Source organism: Scyliorhinus torazame, chromosome 8 (genome assembly GCF_047496885.1).
Source record: "Scyliorhinus torazame isolate Kashiwa2021f chromosome 8, sScyTor2.1, whole genome shotgun sequence".
NCBI classification, from domain to species: domain Eukaryota; kingdom Metazoa; phylum Chordata; class Chondrichthyes; order Carcharhiniformes; family Scyliorhinidae; genus Scyliorhinus; species Scyliorhinus torazame.
The window spans coordinates 101,345,338-101,363,100 of record NC_092714.1 but is presented as its reverse complement, the minus strand read 5'-3'; the positions used below and the strand labels follow the sequence as shown (position 1 = coordinate 101,363,100).

At 47.8% G+C, this 17,763-nt stretch overlaps 1 protein-coding gene across 2 annotated transcripts in view; it reads right to left on the bottom strand.

Annotated features, from left to right (window-relative positions):
• The window catches only part of LOC140428010 (interleukin-1 receptor accessory protein-like 1), a 2,037,829-nt gene that overhangs the window by 81,196 nt on the left and 1,938,870 nt on the right, over positions 1-17,763 (bottom strand). For both annotated transcript variants that reach the window (XM_072513958.1, XM_072513959.1), the window contains exon 7: positions 8,854-8,986. In XM_072513958.1, the coding sequence (XP_072370059.1) occupies positions 8,854-8,986 (133 nt within the window). The remainder of the gene's footprint in view (positions 1-8,853; positions 8,987-17,763) is intronic.

Genomic DNA, 17,763 nt, shown 5'->3' with positions numbered 1-17,763 from the left:
ATATACATGAGTGGATATTATGACATCTCTTTTTGAAGTAAATTTTGGAACGTGGCCATATATATCGGGCAGCACGGTAGCATTGTGGATAGCACAATTGCTTCACAGCTCCAGGGTCCCAGGTTCGAATCCGGCTTGGGTCACTGTTTGTGCGGAGTCTGCATATCCTCCCCGTGTGTGCGTGGGTTTCCTCCGGGTGCTCCGGTTTCCTCCCACAGTCCAAAGATGTGCAGGTTAGGTGGATTGGCCATGATAAATTGCCCATAGTGTCCAAAATTGCCCTTAGTATTGGGTGGGGTTACTGGGTTATGGGGATAGGGTGGAGGTGTTGACCTTGGGTAGGGTGCTCTTTCGGGCCAATGTAGACTCGATGGACCAAATGGCCTCCTTCTGCACTGTAAATTCTATGAAATATTTCTATGAAATATACACATGCATGATTATATACAAGTGGTGAGTGAATGAACACATGTACATGGCAACGTGTCTATCGTGCAGATACAGGGCAAACTGAACACAGTTTACAAGAGTTAAATCTATAGATTCAGTCTTTGTGGCGGGCGATGAATTCTTGTCGATCTCCTCAGAGGTGGAGGGATGCCGACACTTGGACAGGCAAGATTGCTGCCAGATCGGTGCGGTGGCCTTGTGGTGCGAGATGTCCGGAGGAGGCATGATGACATGTGGAGAAGTGCGGCCAGGCGGTGGGCAGGGAACCTTTCGTAGCGCCCTCCTGTTGCGCCATAGAATGGAGCCATCAGCCATTTGGACGCAGCCTGCCTGACGACAATAGCTGGGGCTGACCAACCTCCCTCAGCCAACTGGACGTGAACAACATCATCTGGAGCCAGCGCAGGTAGATCCTTGGCATGAGCATCTTACGTGATCTTCTGCTGGTCCCTGGATCGCTGTACTATCTGCTGCACTGTGAGGCAGTCAAGGTCTGGAACATGGATGGCTGGAACAGTCGTCTTCAGGTTGCGGTTCATGAGCAGCTGCACCGGAGACAAACTAGTCAACAGAGGGGTTGCCCTGTATGCCAACAGCGCCAGGTTGAAGTCTGAGGCTGAGTCTGCAGCCTTGCACAGCAATCGCTTGACAATATGGACCCCTTTATCGGCCCTCCCGTTTGATTGCGGGTAATGGGGACTGAATGTGATGTGACTGAAGTGGTAGGATTGTGCAAAGTCGGACCACTCTTGGCTATAGAAACATGGGTCGTTGTCACTCATTACTGTGAGTGGTATGCCGTCCCTGGCAAACATCTCTTTGCAGGCTTTAATCACTGACTTGTCCATGAGGTTCGAACGTTCCACCACTTCCAGGTAGCTGGAGAAGTAGTCGACCAAGAGCATGTAATCACGGCCACCTTGGAGTCATGATCTCGTGCTGTTGCAGTGTTTCCTTGGGCTGAGCTGGTTGAAACTTCTGGCATGTTGTGCAGTTGAGGACCTTGTTGGCAATGTCCTGGCTGATGCCAGGCCAGTAGACTGCCTGCCGAGCTCTGCGTCGACATTTTTCGACCCCAAGGTGACCCTCATGGATCTGTCTGAGCACCATGGTTTGCATGCTTTGGGGAATGACGATTCTATCTAGTTTAAGAAGGATCCCCTCGACAACCGTTAACTCGTCCTTAACATTGAAGGACTGGGGCATTGCCCCTTTTGCCGGCCATGGGCAAGGTGTTGCATCACGCGCTGCAGTAGAGGATCTTTGGCAGTTTCTTTGCGTACCTGGACAACTCGTTCATCAGTGGCTGGGAGGTTGCTGGCACACAACTGCACCTGTGCCTCGATGTGGCGAATGAAGTCGCCCGGTTCACACGGCATGGTGATGGATCAGGATAGGGCATCCACGACAATCAGCTCCTTGCCTGGTGTGTAGATGATTTCAAAGTCATATCGGCGGAGACGAAGAAGTATTCACTGCAGCCGAGGTGTCATGTCATTTAAATCCTTCTGGATTATGTGGACTAACGGCCTGTGGTCTGTTTCCACCGTGAACTTCGGCAGACCGTATATGTAGTCATGAAACTTGACTATTTCTGTCAGGAGACCCAGCCAGCCACTCCTTTTCGATCTGGGCATACCGTTGTTCGGTCAGAGACATGGCCCTGGAGGCATATGCCACTGGAGCCCAGGACGAGGAATCGTCTCGCTGGAGGAGCACCGTCTCAATGCCGTCCTGGCTTGTGTCTGTGGATATCTTGGTATCTTTGGTTGGGTCAAAGAACACCAGTACTGGGGCTATGGTGAGCTTTGCCTTCAGCTCAAGCCACTCCGCTTGATGTGCGAGAAGCCACTGGAACACCGTCGACTTTTTAACGAGATGCCGGAGGGTCGTGGTGTGGGATGCCATGTTGGGAATGAATTTTCCAAAAAAATTTACCATGCCGAGGAAGTGGAGGACGGCCTTTTTGTCCTCTGGTGTCTTCATGGCATTGATTGCTAGCATCTTGTCGGCATCAGGTTGCACACCTTGCTGTGAAATGTGGTCACCTAAAAATTTGATAGCGGACCGCCCAAAGGAGCATTTGGCCCTGTTGAGCTGGAGGCCATTTTCATGAATCCTCTGGAAAACCTGTTTGAGGCGAGCAATGTGATCCTCGGGCGTCGTGGACCAGATGATCACGTCGTCCACATCGACTCGCACCCCCTCGATGCCCTCTATCATTTGCTCTATTATGCGATGAAATACTTTGGAAGCTGATATGATACCAAAAGGCATGCGGTTGTAGCAATATCTGCCGAACGGAGTGTTAAACATACACAGCTTCCGACTGGACTCGTCCAGTTGAATTTGCCAGAAGTCACGGGAGGCGCCCAGCTTGGTGAAGAATTTGGCCTGATCACATTTCGGGATCAGGTAATGCTCTCACATGATGTTGCGATTCAGGTCTTTGGGATCAATGCAAATGCGGAGTTTGCCAGAGGGTTTCTTGACGCAGACCATGGAGCTGACCCAGTCTGTGAGTTCCGTGACCTTTGAGATGATGCCTTGGTCTTGGAGCTCTCGTAGCTGCATTTTCAGAAGATCCTTGAGAGGAGCCGGCACCCGGCGTGGTGCATGGAGGACTAGGGTGGCATTCGGCTTGAGCAATATCTTGTAGCGATATGGGAGCGTGCCCATCCCATTAAACACACTGTGGTATTGTGTGAGAATGTCGTCTATCTCAGCCTGGAGATTCGTATTGGGCGAGGCAGTCGCCGGTGTCGAGGACATGGCATGAACTCGCTGTACTAGATTTAGGAGTTTGCATGCGCGAGCACCGAGCAGGGATGCCTTGTCAGGCCGGACGATCTTGAATCTCAACGTCGCCTTGATTGCCTTGTGAGAGACACCAAGCTGACACGACCCACTGGCAGCTATGGCATCACCATTACCATTGTAGTCAAGGAGCTGGCAGGCTGGTGGAAGAATGCTAGGTTGGTGTCGGATGCTGTCGAGGTCCGACTGTGATATGAGGTTCGCAGACGCGCCAGTGTCCAATTTAAATCAGATGCGAGACTGGATGACCGTGATGACGGCACACCACTCGTCGTCAGGACCCACACTGAGGATCAATCGGCGGTTGGCAGGCACGGTAGAGACCAACTCACCTGTGGTGATGATGCCCACCCGATATGGAGACTCGAGGCAGTCAGCATCGGGGTCCGTTGGGCTGTCTGGATCAGAATCCTGCATGCCTTGTTGTACGCAGCGGACACATCTGCGCTGCAGCTGGGATCGCTGGCTGATGTTCGGTGGAGCGGACCTGCAGAAGGCTGCGTAATGGCCAGGCTTTCCACACTGTAGACATCACCTGCCTTTGGTTGGACATTGCCGCTTTAAATGGGCGGAGCCACAATTTGGACACGTCTTGACGTTGATATCAGCCCGTTCTGTGTGCCATCGCGCATGCGTAGTGCGGTCGGCCGACGTTCGCGCATGCGCCTCAGGGTCTTCGGCCTCATCGTCCACCCGGTCGTGGCGCGCATGCGTGGGGACCCGAGAAAAGCGCGCGAAATGGCCACTCTTCTTGATGCTCAGGCCTTGCATTTTCGTTATGGCATGCACTATTTCTGCCTCGTGGGAGGCCAGTTTTGCAGTTTCTGCTGCCCTGATGTGGGAGTAGCGATTTCTGGCATGCTCATGGACATCGCACGTTTCGATGGCGACGGAGAGGGTCAACTGTTTGATTTTGAAGAGCCACTCCCGCAGGGAGTTGGACTGGACCCCGAAAACGATCTGATCCCGGATCATGGAATCAGTCGTCGAGTCATAATTCCATGACTGTGCTAGGATGCGGAGATGGGTCAAGGACTGAAAAGGTTCATCCTTACCCTGAAGCCTCTGTTGGAATTGGAAGATGTACCGTTCAAACCTCTCATTCACCTCAATGCCGCAGTGGTTGTCGAATTTCAGCAGAACTGTCTTGAACTTTGTCTTGTCTTCGCCATCGGCAAACGTAAGCACGTTATAGATGTGGATGGCGTGATCCCATGCAGTCGACAGGAACAGCGCCATCTTTCTGGCATCTGATGCTGCCTCGAGGTCGGAGGCCTCGATGTACAGGAGGAACTTTTGTTTGAAGACTTTCCAGTTGACGCCGAGGTTGCCGGAGATCCGGAGTTGCGAAGGAGGCTGGATGTTTTCCATGGGCAGCACGGTAGCATTGTGGATAGCACAATTGCTTCACAGCTCCAGGGTCCCAGGTTCGATTCCGGCTAGGGTCACTGTCTGTACAGAGTCTACACATCCTCCCCGTGTGTGCGTGGGTTTCCTCCAGGTGCTCCGGTTTCCTCCCACAGTCCAAAGATGTGCAGGTTAGGTGGATTGACCATGATAAATTGCCCTTAGTGTCCAAAATTGCCCTTAGTGTTGGGTGGGGTTACTGGGTTACAGGGATAGGGTGGAGGTGTTGACCTTGGGTAGGGTGCACCTTCCAAGAGCCGGCACAGACTCGATGGGCCGAATGGTCTCCTTCTGCACTGTAAATTCTATGATGCCGCTGGATGGCTGCTTGCTGGTCGTTGCAGATGCACTCGAGGTAGGTTTGTTAGGATTAATAGCACTCTGGTACCATGATGTGTCAGGTAAGTTGGTTCAATGTTGATTGCAACTGAGTGCAGTGAAACTATAAAAGGCTTCTCACACAGCAGATAGTCCAACACTGTTTTATTGAACTTCCTGATTGCTGTACATAGTCTGCTGTGAGTTGACACTCTATCAATCTAACTGATAACCTCCTACTGGCTTGACCAGACTAACTCGCTACCTCATGGTGAGAGTGCCCACTGGATTGTGCACTCTTACTATCTCAGTAGCTGTGCCCTATAGAGGGAGAGAGAGTCTTAATGCCATATATGCTTTATAGTGGTGGTGTCCTGTCTGGTGATTGGTTGTTATGTGTCATGTGTGTTCATTGGTTATCCTGTGTGTCAATCACTGCCTGTCTGCATCTCATTATTTTCATGAGTGGATATTATGACAATCCCCTTACTAAATTTACAGCCCCTTTGGTTTCAAAATTTAAGTACATTTTAGTGCAGAATAATTAATGCAAAAGAAGTGGGACTGATGTGTGCAACTTTTCATCCCATCAAACTTTTATCAGCCATTACCTGGCTCTGAATTCATGAAATGAACAGAATGAGGCCAACGCCATATGTTCAAATTTTCATCCACCAAGCTCTGAGGGTGTAATTGCAGGTCACGTCATGTTTTTTTCTTCATATTATAAAACCATAGAAAGGCTACAGCACTGAAAGAGGCCATTCAGCCCATCGCATTTGCGCGGACCATAGAGAACAAAAAAAAACAAGTTAAAAATGTTGTAACTGTTTGTTGCCTTTTTATGAATTATCAACCCATTCTTGCCAGCATTGCAACAATACTGGGATATAATATTGGTCTCGTAATCCACCGGCTTGGACTAATAGCCCTGAGATGGTGAGTTCAAATCCCACAGAGACAGTTTGAAAATTTTAATTCAATTTTTAAAAATGCTGGTGTCAGCAAAGGTGGCCATGCAGCTGTTGGACTGTCATAAGAAACCCAGTACGAAGTCTTACAGCACCAGGTTAAAGTCCAACAGATTTGTTTCGATGTCACTAGCTTTCGGAGCGCTGCTCCTTCCTCAGGTGAATGAAGAGGTATGTTCCAGAAACATATATATAGACAAATTCAAAGATGCAAAACAATGCTTGGAATGCGACCATTAGCAGGTGATTAAATCTTTACAGATCCAGAGATGGGGTAACCCCAGGTTAAAGAGGTGTGAATTGTGTCAAGCCAGGACAGTTGGTAGGATTTTGCAGGCCAGATGGTGGGGGATGAATGTAATGCGACATGAATCCCAGGTCCCGGTTGAGGCCGCACTCATGTGTGCGGAACTTGGCTATAAGTTTCTGCTCGGCGATTCTGCGTTGTCGCGCGTCCTGAAGGCCGCCTTGGAGAACGCTTACCCGGAGATCAGAGGCTGAATGCCCTTGACTGCTGAAGTGTTCCCCGACTGGAAGGGAACATTCCTGCCTGGTGATTGTTGCGCGATGTCCGTTCATTCGTTGTCGCAGCGTCTGCATGGTCTCGCCAATGTACCATGCTTCGGGACATCCTTTCCTGCAGGTATGAGGTAGACAACGTTGGCCGAGTCGCACGAGAATGTACCGCGTACCTGGTGGGTGGTGTTCTCACGTGTAATAGTGGTATCCATGTTGATGATCTGGCACGTCTTGCAGAGATTGCCATGGCAGGGTTGTGTGGTGTCGTGGTCACTGTTCTGAAGACTGGGTAGTTTGCTGCAAACAATGGTTCGTTTGAGGTTGCGCGTTTGTTTGAAGGCAAGTAGTGGGGGTGTGGGGATGACCTTGGCAAGATGTTCATCGTCATCAATGACGTGTTGAAGGCTGTGAAGAAGATGACGTAGATTCTCCGCTCCGGGGAAGTACTGGACGACGAAGGGTATTCTGTCGGTTGTGTCCCATGTTTGTCTTCTGAGGAGGTTGGTGCGGTTTTTCGCTGTGGCGCGTTGGAACTGTCGATCGATGAGTCGAGTGTCATATCCCGTTCGTACGAGGGCATCTTTCAACATCTGTAGATGTCTGTTACGCTCCTCCTCGTCTGAGCAGATCCTGTGTATACGGAGCGCTTGTCCATAGGGGATGGCTTCTCTAATGTGTTTAGGGTGGAAGCTGGAGAACTTCAACCGACGTTATACACCAGATACAGCGATGACATTTTTTTCCTTTGGACCCACGGTGAAGAATCACTGAAACGACTACACAATGACATTAATAAGTTCCATCCAACCATCAGACTCACCATGGACTACTCTCCAAAATCAGTTGCATTCTTGGACAAACTCATCTCCATCAAGGACGGTCACCTCAGCACTTCGCTTTACCGCAAACCCACGGATAACCTCATGATGCTCCACTTCTCCAGCTTCCACCCTAAACTCATTAAAGAAGCCATCCCCTATGGACAAGCGCTCCGTATACACAGGATCTGCTCAGACGAGGAGGAGCGTAACAGACATCTACAGACGTTGAAAGATGCCCTCGTACGAACGGGATATGACACTCGACTCATCGATCGACAGTTCCAACGCGCCACAGCGAAAAACCGCACCAACCTCCTCAGAAGACAAACATGGGACACAACCGACAGAATACCCTTCGTCGTTCAGTACTTTCCCGGAGCGGAGAAACTACGTCATCTTCTTCACAGCCTTCAACACTTCATTGATGACGATGAACATCTTGCCAAGGTCATCCCCACACCACCACTACTTGCCTTCAAACAACCGCACAACCTCAAACAAACCATTGTTTGCAGCAAACTACCCAGTCTTCAGAACAGTGACCACGACACCACACAACCCTGCCATGGCAATCTCTGCAAGACGTGCCAGATCATCGACATGGATACCACTATTACACGTGAGAACACCACTCACCAGGTATACGGTACATATTCGTGCGACTCGGCCAACGTTGTCTACCTCATACGCTGCAGGAAAGGATGTCCCGAAGCGTGGTACATTGGCGAGACCATGCAGACGCTGCGACAACGAATGAACGGACATCGCGCAACAATCACCAGGCAGGAATGTTCCCTTCCAGTCGGGGAACACTTCAGCAGTCAAGGGCATTCAGCCTCTGATCTCCGGGTAAGCGTTCTCCAAGGCGGCCTTCAGGACGCGCGACAACGCAGAATCGCCGAGCAGAAACTTATAGCCAAGTTCCGCACACATGAGTGCGGCCTCAACCGGGACCTGGGATTCATGTCGCATTACATTCATCCCCCACCATCTGGCCTGCAAAATCCTACCAACTGTCCTGGCTTGACACAATTCACACCTCTTTAACCTGGGGTTACCCCATCTCTGGATCTGTAAAGATTTAATCACCTGCTAATGGTCGCATTCCAAGCATTGTTTGGCATCTTTGAATCTGTCTATATATGTGTTTCTGGAACATACCTCTTCATTCACCTGACGAAGGAGCAGCGCTCCCACAGCTAGTGACATCGAAACAAACCTGTTGGACTTTAACCTGGTGTTGTAAGACTTCGTACTGTGCTCACCCCAGTCCAACGCCGGCATCTCCACATCATAAGAAACCCAGTTCTTTCACATATTCCCTTTAGGGAAGAAAACCTGCTCTCCTTTCCCAGTCTAGTCAAGATTTGACACCAGTCACAATGTGGATGACCCATAACAGGATAACCAGGGATGGGCAATAACTACTGCCCTTGTCAATGGCCACCACACCAATGTCATCATGTGACATCTGGCTGGCCTACGGGAGCTCAATATTATCCAATATATTAACATTTAGTCACAGAATACATGATAAAATTTCAAATTACCGTATGTCGCTTTCACTGGCATGGTTATCATCAAGGTCTTCAATGAACTTCTCTCCCTTCATCCAATAAATTACTGGGCTGACCTCTCCACCATAGCCGAAAAAGGCTCTGCAAGTGAGATTGGCAAAGATGCCTGTTGAACAGGAAGAGAATGGAAAAAAAAGATTTTAGGTACATGTTGAATTTATTAAATGCTCTTTATCAATACTGACAGAAAAGGTTGGAGCTTAGTGTCAGTACTACTTCAACAACCTATATTTATGTACTATGTGGAAAAGCATTGCAAGACACTTCCTCTTGTGAAATGTATTTGAAATCATTGCTATCTTTTGTCTTATTTTGACATGTTTAACGACCTTATCCAAATAGAGGAATATACTGGCACAGGACCACTGTCCCCATAAAGATAAGGTTTTATTAAGGCACCTTCAGCAATCACATTCAAACTCCAGTGGTTCCCACATTTTCACCTTTCTTTGTGTTTAATGCTACATTGATCAGACTGCTGACAGTCCCACCTACAGCAGTAGAGCATTGAGGTAAATCAGGGGCGATTTAACGGAAATGAAATAGAGTCCGATGTTGAGCGCATTTAGCTGGCCGTTTCCTGATGCTGGCAGCGCCGAGATCGATCCCGCTATTAAATGGGACGATGCTTCATTTTTTCTGGGCCTCAGTGTAATAATAATCATCTCTATTAGTGTGACAAGTAAGCTTACATTAACACTGCAATGAAGTCACTGTGAAAATCCCCTGGTCGCCAGACTAAGGTGTCTGTTCGGATACACCGAGGAGAATTCAGAATGTCCAATTCATCTAACAGCACATCTTTTGGGACTAGTGGGAGGAAACCGGAGCACCCAGAGGAAACCCACGCAGATACAGGGAGAACGTGCAGACTCCGTGCAGACAGTGACCCAAACCGGCAATTTAACCTGCGGCGCTGCCGCTGTGAAGCAACAGTGCTAACCACTGTGCTACCTACCCGAACAGGTGCCGTAGTGTGGCGATGAGGTGATTTTCACAATAACTTTGTTGCAGTGCTAATGTAAGCCTACTTCTGACACTAATAAAGGTTATTTTTATCAGATCTCGCAAGGCGTGACAAGTCTGGTAAATCTCGCGGGTGGCCTCTCGTGAAATTTACTGGCCTCGTTGTTTCCCGATTCGGGTGTGGCGAAGCTGATAGCATGCGCCTGAGGAATCCCTGGTGCTTTTGGAGGTGCAGAAAGCCTACTGTTGAGGTATTTCTTTTTTTTAATCCAGCTGGAATCTGCAAAGTCAGAGAGGCAATGCAAATTTCTTCCTCAAGTAATGTTGACTTTCATTTTGTCTGGTTGGTTAACATTCAGGCACAGTACAGCAATGTTATTTCACAGGGGTTGACTTGAGAGGCCTTATGCAGCCTTCTTTGAAAGGTCTGCAACCAGAAATGAATCCTGTGTCTTTCAAACACTTCACACATGTTTTTCTATGGTACTTTCAGTCAAATGGAAACTATGACTCCGTGTAACTAAGATGGATTCTGTAATGTAATGTATTATAATCGGATATTAGGTTGTTAGTAGGTGAATTCTAATTGTTTATTATGCTAATCATATACTGTGTACATCTTCACAGAAAGTCATGCAACATCATACAATTTGGTCTCTCGTACAGCCTCATGGAAGACGCAAACCAATAAAAAGTGTTCCAATGAAGTTCCTGTTTCATCTACCTTTGGAGGCTTATTAAGTATTTTGTATTAGTTTAACAATATCAAGAATATTATATGGCAGTAGCGCATGAAAAATAGTGATGATGAAATCTCTACCATTCCTTGAAAGCTTTGAAAAGGTCACAAATCTCAACCAAGCAGAAGCATAGCTGAAATGCTGTAGGAAATTTACCAGATCTCACACCGCGTGGGTCCTTTCTGTGAAGTCATGCAATCAGCAGGTCAGTACTCTGTTACATGCGATGGATGACTATGTGGATGATATCCTCATCCCCAGGGTATTGATGAGGAAAAAGTTATGTGTGATGAATTAATCAATGCACTTGACATCTACATCCATCTGAGGAAGGATATAATTGTTGAGCAGGCTAAATGTAACAAATGTACCCAACGTCAAGTATAGATGAAGCTGTATTATCTTACAGAGAACTGAGAGTGTGGAAGTCTGAAAGGTGAACGGAAGAGAGATGGAATCATTATTGGCGTGTTAGATGATGCCTTGACTGACCATATATAGCCAAGAGATGATTTAACCTCAGCAAAGACAAGCTGAGGTCAAAAAACAGAATTGATCTATAGTTTGAGATGATAGGGAGAGCCCTATGTCAAAAGCAGTTAACTGAGAAGAGTCAAATATAAAAAAGGAAAATCAATTGTAAAAAATATCAACAAAAGTTTTATCAAGTTCTTACTCTCCATCACAGCCAAATAGGTATAGACTTCCATTACATATCCTTGATATGTATGTCCCTGTCAGGCAGGGAAGAGTTGGTCGAGTGAGGGAACCATGGTTGACAAGAGAGGTTGAATGTCTTGTTAAGAGGAAAAAGGAGACTTATGTAAGGCTGAGGAAACAAGGTTCAGACAGGGCGTTGGAGGGATACGAGATAGCCAGGAGGGAACTGAAGAAAGGGATTAGGAGAGCTAAGAGAGGGCATGAACAATCTTTGGCGGGTAGGATCAAGGAAAACCCCAAGGCCTTTCACACATATGTGAGAAATATGAGAATGACTAGAGCGAGGGTAGGTCCGATCAAGGACAGTAGCAGGAGATTGTGTATTGAGTCTGAAGAGATAGGAGAGGTCTTGAACGAGTATTTTTCTTCTGTATTTACAAATGAGAGGGGCCATATTGTTGGAGAGGACAGTGTGAAACAGACTGGTAAGCTTGAGGAAATACTTGTTAGGAAGGAAGATGTGTTGGGCATTTTGAAAAACTTGAGGATAGACAAGTCCCCTGGGCCTGACGGGATATATCCAAGGATTCTATGGGAAGCAAGAGATGAAATTGCAGAGCCGTTGGCAATGATCTTTTCGTCCTCACTGTCAACAGGGGTGGTAACAGGGGATTGGAGAGTGGCGAATGTCGTGCCCCTGTTCAAAAAAGGGAATAGGGATAACCCTGGGAATTATAGGCCAGTTAGTCTTACTTCGGTGGTAGGCAAAGTCATGGAAAGGATACTGAAGGATAGGATTTCTGAGCATCTGGAAAGACACTGCTTGATTAGGGATAGTCAGCACGGATGTGTGAGGGGTAGGTCTTGCCTTACAAGTCTTATTGAATTCTTTGAGGAGGTGACCAAGCATGTGGATGAAGGTAAAGCAGTGGATGTAGTGTACATGGATTTTAGTAAGGCATTTGATAAGGTTCCCCATGGTAGGCTTCTGCAGAAATTAAGGAGGCATGGGATAGTGGGAAATTTGGCCAGTTGGATAACGAACTGGCTAACCGATAGAAGTCAGAGAGTGGTGGTGGATGGCAAATATTCAGCCTGGATCCCAGTTACCAGTGGCGTACCGCAGGGATCAGTTCTGGGTCCTCTGCTGTTTGTGATTTTCATTAATGACTTGGATGAGGGAGTTGAAGGGTGGATCAGTAAATTTGCAGACGATACGAAGATTGGTGGAGTTGTGGATAGTGAGGAGGGTTGTTGTCGGCTGCAAAGAGACATAGATAGGATGCAGAGCTGGGTTGAGAAGTGGCAGATGGAGTTTAACCCTGAAAAGTGTGAGATTGTCCATTTTGGAAGGACAAATATGAATGCGGAATACAGGGTTAACGGTAGAGTTCTTGGCAATGTGGAGGAGCAGAGAGATCTTGGGGTCTATGTTCATACATCTTTGAAAGTTGCCACTCAAGTGGATAGAGCTGTGAAGAAGGCCTATGGTGTGCTAGCGTTCATTAACAGAGGGATTGAATTTAAGAGCCGTGAGGTGATGATGCAGCTGTACAAAACTTTGGTAAGGCCACATTTGGAGTACTGTGTACAGTTCTGGTCACCTCATTTTAGGAAGGATGTGGAAGCTTTGGAAAAGGTGCAAAGGAGATTTACCAGGATGTTTCTTGGAATGGAGAGTAGGTCTTACGAGGAAAGGTTGAGGGTGCTAGGCCTTTTCTCATTAGAACGGAGAAGGATGACGGGCGACTTGATAGAGGTTTATAAGATGATCAGGGGAATAGATAAGAGTAGACAGTCAGAGACTTTTTCCCCGGGTGGAACAAACCATTACAAGGGGACATAAATTTAAGGTGAATGGTGGAAGATATAGGGGGGATGTCAGAGGTAGGTTCTTTACCCAGAGAGTAGTGGGGGCATGGAATGCACTGCCTGTGGAAGTAGTTGAGTCGGAAACATTAGGGACCTACAAGCAGCTATTGGACAGGTACATGGATTACGGTAAAATGATATAGTATAGATTTATTTGTTCTTAAGGGCAGCACGGTAGCATTGTGGGTAGCACAATTGCTTCACAGCTCCAGGGTCCCAGGTTCGATTCCGGCATGGGTCACTGTCTGTGCGGAGTCTGCACATCCTCCCCGTGTCTGCGTGGGTTTCCTCCGGGTGCTCCGGTTTCCTCCCACAGTTCAAAGATATGCAGGTTAGGTGGATTGGCCATGATAAATTGCCCTTAGTGTCCAAAATTGCCCTTAGTGTTGGGTGGAGGTGTTGACTTTGGGTAGGGTGCTCTTTCCAAGAGCCGGTGCAGACTCAATGGGCCGAATGTCCTCCTTCTGCACTGTAAGTTCAATGATAATCTATGATTAATCTAGGACAAAGGTTCGGCACAACATCGTGGGCCGAAGGGCCTGTTCTGTGCTGTATTTTTCTATGTTCTCTGTGCCTGTGTGATATGGTAATTAAACTAATTATAACTACTTTTAAAAATCTGAGTGACAGGAAGGGCTTTCCTGACCGCTCAAAGAATTAACAGGTGAAGAACGCGCTATCAAGAACAAGGGATATTTCAGGTTCAATCCCCTGTCAGTGCTGAATTACATTCTAATGTGCCCAATTTTAACTCTGTGTATGTGGCTGGGTTTTGAGTGATGGGTTTGGGTACCAGCATTACACTTGGCCTCAGCACCCGTGTTAGAGAAGTAAAATTGGCCAAGCTTCAAGTATAGATCGTGATGAGTGACTACTCTTGAAAGTATACCTCTGTAAATATTGGGTGAGTACAGAATTTGATTAATGCTTACATTAGATACTTTGTTGAAGAGGGGGATCTTCATGTGGTGAATCACTGGGCAAAATGCATCGGAACTAGAGCAGGGGGTTAGGATTCTACTTTTCACCAGAGGATAAGATCATCTACTCGTTGTGCTGTGAAGGATTCAGGGGCGAAATTCTCCTACCCGCCCCGCCACATTTCTGCTCCGACCGGCCGGCAGGAGTCTCCGTAACACTGGCCGGTCAATGGGGTTTCCCATTGTGGGGCAGCCCCACGCCGTCGGGAAGCCCCCGGGCTCCGGCAAAACAGAGACTCCCGCCGGCGGAGAATGACGCCCCAGATCCTGAATTCGAGAGTCTAGGCTATGTCGAAGGCTGATGGGATTATATCATGAATGCTGGTAGACTGAGCAACCTGCCAGGGAGCATGTGCACATCTTTTCAAAACATTCGAACTCCAACTTGTGACAAGGCTTTGTGCAGAGCATGGATACTAATCTGTCCAACATGGACTGACTAGTCAGCTTCAGGAACATAACTGTGGAGTCAACCATAATGAAGTATCTACTGTCAGCCATAACAGCTCGCACCACCGCCCGGATGGCTACCATCTTGGTTTTGAGGGCAAGTGTTGACAGGGACTTCCAGAGCATCGGATCACTCCTACACTCTGTTCCTGCTGAGAGCTGAATGAGTGATGAGGCGCATTGGCTCCATGGGAAGGTCACCTTTTGATCTATCTTGGGATGACTCAATTTGGTAGGAATGTAGAAATATAGGAACAGAAGTAGGCCATTCAACCCATTGACCCTGCTCTGCCATTCAATATGATCATGGCTAATCAATGCCTTTTACACTGACTATCCCATAACCATTTATGTTACTGTTAATCCAAAATCTATCAATCTCTGCTTTAAAGATACACAATGACTGAGCTTCCACAGCCCTCTGATGTAGAGACATGCACAGTGTCACACCAAAATGTTTCCTCTGCAGTCAGTTCTTCAAAGTCCAGAACTGCTCAAGGTCACCCATCAAGGGCAGCTGATGTGTCCTCAATGGAGGGTCACAAGCTGTAACCGCTAGAGAAACATTTCATATGAGCATTAGAATAAGAAAAGGAGCACAGAAGCCAGGCACTAGGGCTTCCACAAGAGTGATTTCTATTCAATTCTATTACCTCGAGATAGAGACGGAATTTATCTTTTGTTCTGGGATTGTGTTGGTGTTTGGTACATTGAAGTGAGAGTAAGCAAACATTTGGTGGTAGAAAGGGCAATGGGGAAAAGAATTGTTGGATGGTTGATGTATAGGAGATGGGAGAAAAGTCTCAGGTGAACCACTTTTCAATGAGCTGCTCTCAGAAAGCTCTGGCAGCTAGGCGCATTGGTGGTCAATGTTGATCCTCCTCCATATCCTGCTCCTGGTGTAATTCTTGCTGCACAAGTGTTGGTAAGAGCTGGCCCCTCACTACACAGTTTGTAGCATACAACCATAAAGCTGGATTTCCACTCAGTTCTGTGTAAGAAAGCTTCTCCCAAGCTAAGTGATCTCTCATCTTACTTCACTTCGTCATTGGGGAAAAATATGTAAGTGTTCCCTCTGGTGACTAGAGCTTTGATTACTTCCCTGATACAAGAGTAAACCTGAAACTGTGATACGTTACTGATGTCACTTGCTGCAACCTGGAAAGAACCTATTGCATTACTGTTAGGAACAACGCTGACTTTGATAGCCAAAGGTGATGCTGACCATGCCCTGTTTCAAGGCTTGTGTCATGGCTGCAAAAGGTGATGTGGTCCAGTGTCAGCTTACTTTGTGAAATGGAAGGGCCTCAGACAATGCTTGCCTGGGAGGCTAATATTAGAGGAATGCTCCATTGAGCTAATGGCTGCTTGCTCAGTGTTCCCCTCTTCCCTCCTATGCCAGCTGTTCTGGTGCTTGTTCTTCTTAACTCCTCCCCCTCATCCTCTTGTCCCAAAGGCAGCACTATCATTGCAGCACCAGTAAAATTTGTTTCACAGTAGTCACGCTCAACTTTCCAGAGTTAGAAAACAGCCAAAACAATAAATACCCAGAAGTTAACTAGCAACTTTAAAAAAAACAAATAAATAAGTAATCAATAAATAGTCGAGGAGCCCTTTAAATTGGACTGCTGAATGGTCCTTCCTTCCTTCGCACCTGCAAGTTGCTGGAGAAACTAATCACGTAATGAGTCAAGCATGAGCGCAGGTTAATACCATGAGAAAGAGCTGCCTTCCAACACAAAACCCAAATTTGCACATTTTCTTAATTGTTTTAAATAGAATCTCAGTGGTTTTAAATAGTATCTTGGATTTGTATTTCCAGATCAGAATCAGTGTGTGTAGTGACTGTCGTTTCCAAACATGTTGACGCAAATACATGTGATGAATCCATGTCAACAGGTTCCAAGATCAAAACTGAGAAGTGCACAACAAAATAAAGTAACATGGGGCGGGATTCTCCCTTCTGAGGACTAAGTCCCCCAACGCCCGCCGGAAAATGGGGGAGAATCACTCCGGACCTTTTCCTCAAAGGTCCGGAGTGATTCTCCATTTTCCAGGGGGCTAGCAGAGCCCCAGCATGCATCTGGCTGCCGGCGGGGCCCTGCTAGCCAGACTATGCGGCCGCGCATGCGCACAGTGGGCGCAAGCGGGTCCGCCGACATGGCGGAGCCACACAGCGGGCCCGTGTGGAGGAAGGTAGGTCCCTCCCAGATCGCGATGGCCCGCCAATCGGTGGCCCCGATCACGGGCCTGGCCACCGCTGAGCCCCCCCCCCCGTGTCAGATACCTCCCAACCCCCACCAGGACCGCGGCCGCGGGTCCCAGCTCCCGCTGGGTGGTACCACAAGTGAACCACGCCGGCGGGAGTTCGGCCGGTCGACCATGGAGAATCACCGCGGGAGCCTGCTCCAATGGCCCCCGACTGGCGCCACGTCGACCACGCACGCGGGGCTGGCAGGTCCGCGAAGAATCGCGGAAGCGCTGTAGTGCCAGATTTCCGGCGTGAACGGTTAGTCTCCGCCCCCGGGCCCGGCCCGATTCCAGCGCAGAGGGTCGGAGAATCCCGCCCACGGCGTTTGATTATGTCAATACTGGCATTCCCAGAAAAATGTTCAGCCAGCACGAAATGGCAATGGATTATCTGAACTCCCAGAAAGCAATATCTTTTTCCTAACCATAATGAAGTTTGAAATATGATTTGGAAACTTTAGTAAATGAGTTCATTGCTTCCAGAAAGTTCTGCAACAGAGTAAGCAGACAATGCTGTATCAGAAACTTTGACCTTACACTTACTGCTCTCAGGCAATTCTGAATTTATCCTGTTTTAACAAGCTTTAGCAAGATCTGTGAAGTCTATTAATTACTTCAAACTAAATGCACAAAGCTGAGTGTTAACTTGTCATGGATTATCAGTCTGTCCAAAGCTCCTTAATTTTTTAAAAACATGGGGCGTCATTCTCCGCCGGCGGGAGTCTCCGTTCTGCCGGCGCCCGGGGGTTTCCCGACGGCGTGGGGCTGCCCCACAATGGGAAAACCCATTGACCGGCCGGTGTTACGGAGACTCCCGCCGGCCGGTCGGCGCAGAAATGTGGCGGGGCGGGTAGGAGAATTTCGCCCATGTTTTAAGAAAGCTATTGAATTAATAGTCAACAAGCCCTTTGTAATTCCACATTATATAAAGCATCCATTCATGGGCTGTACCGGAAATTATTTCT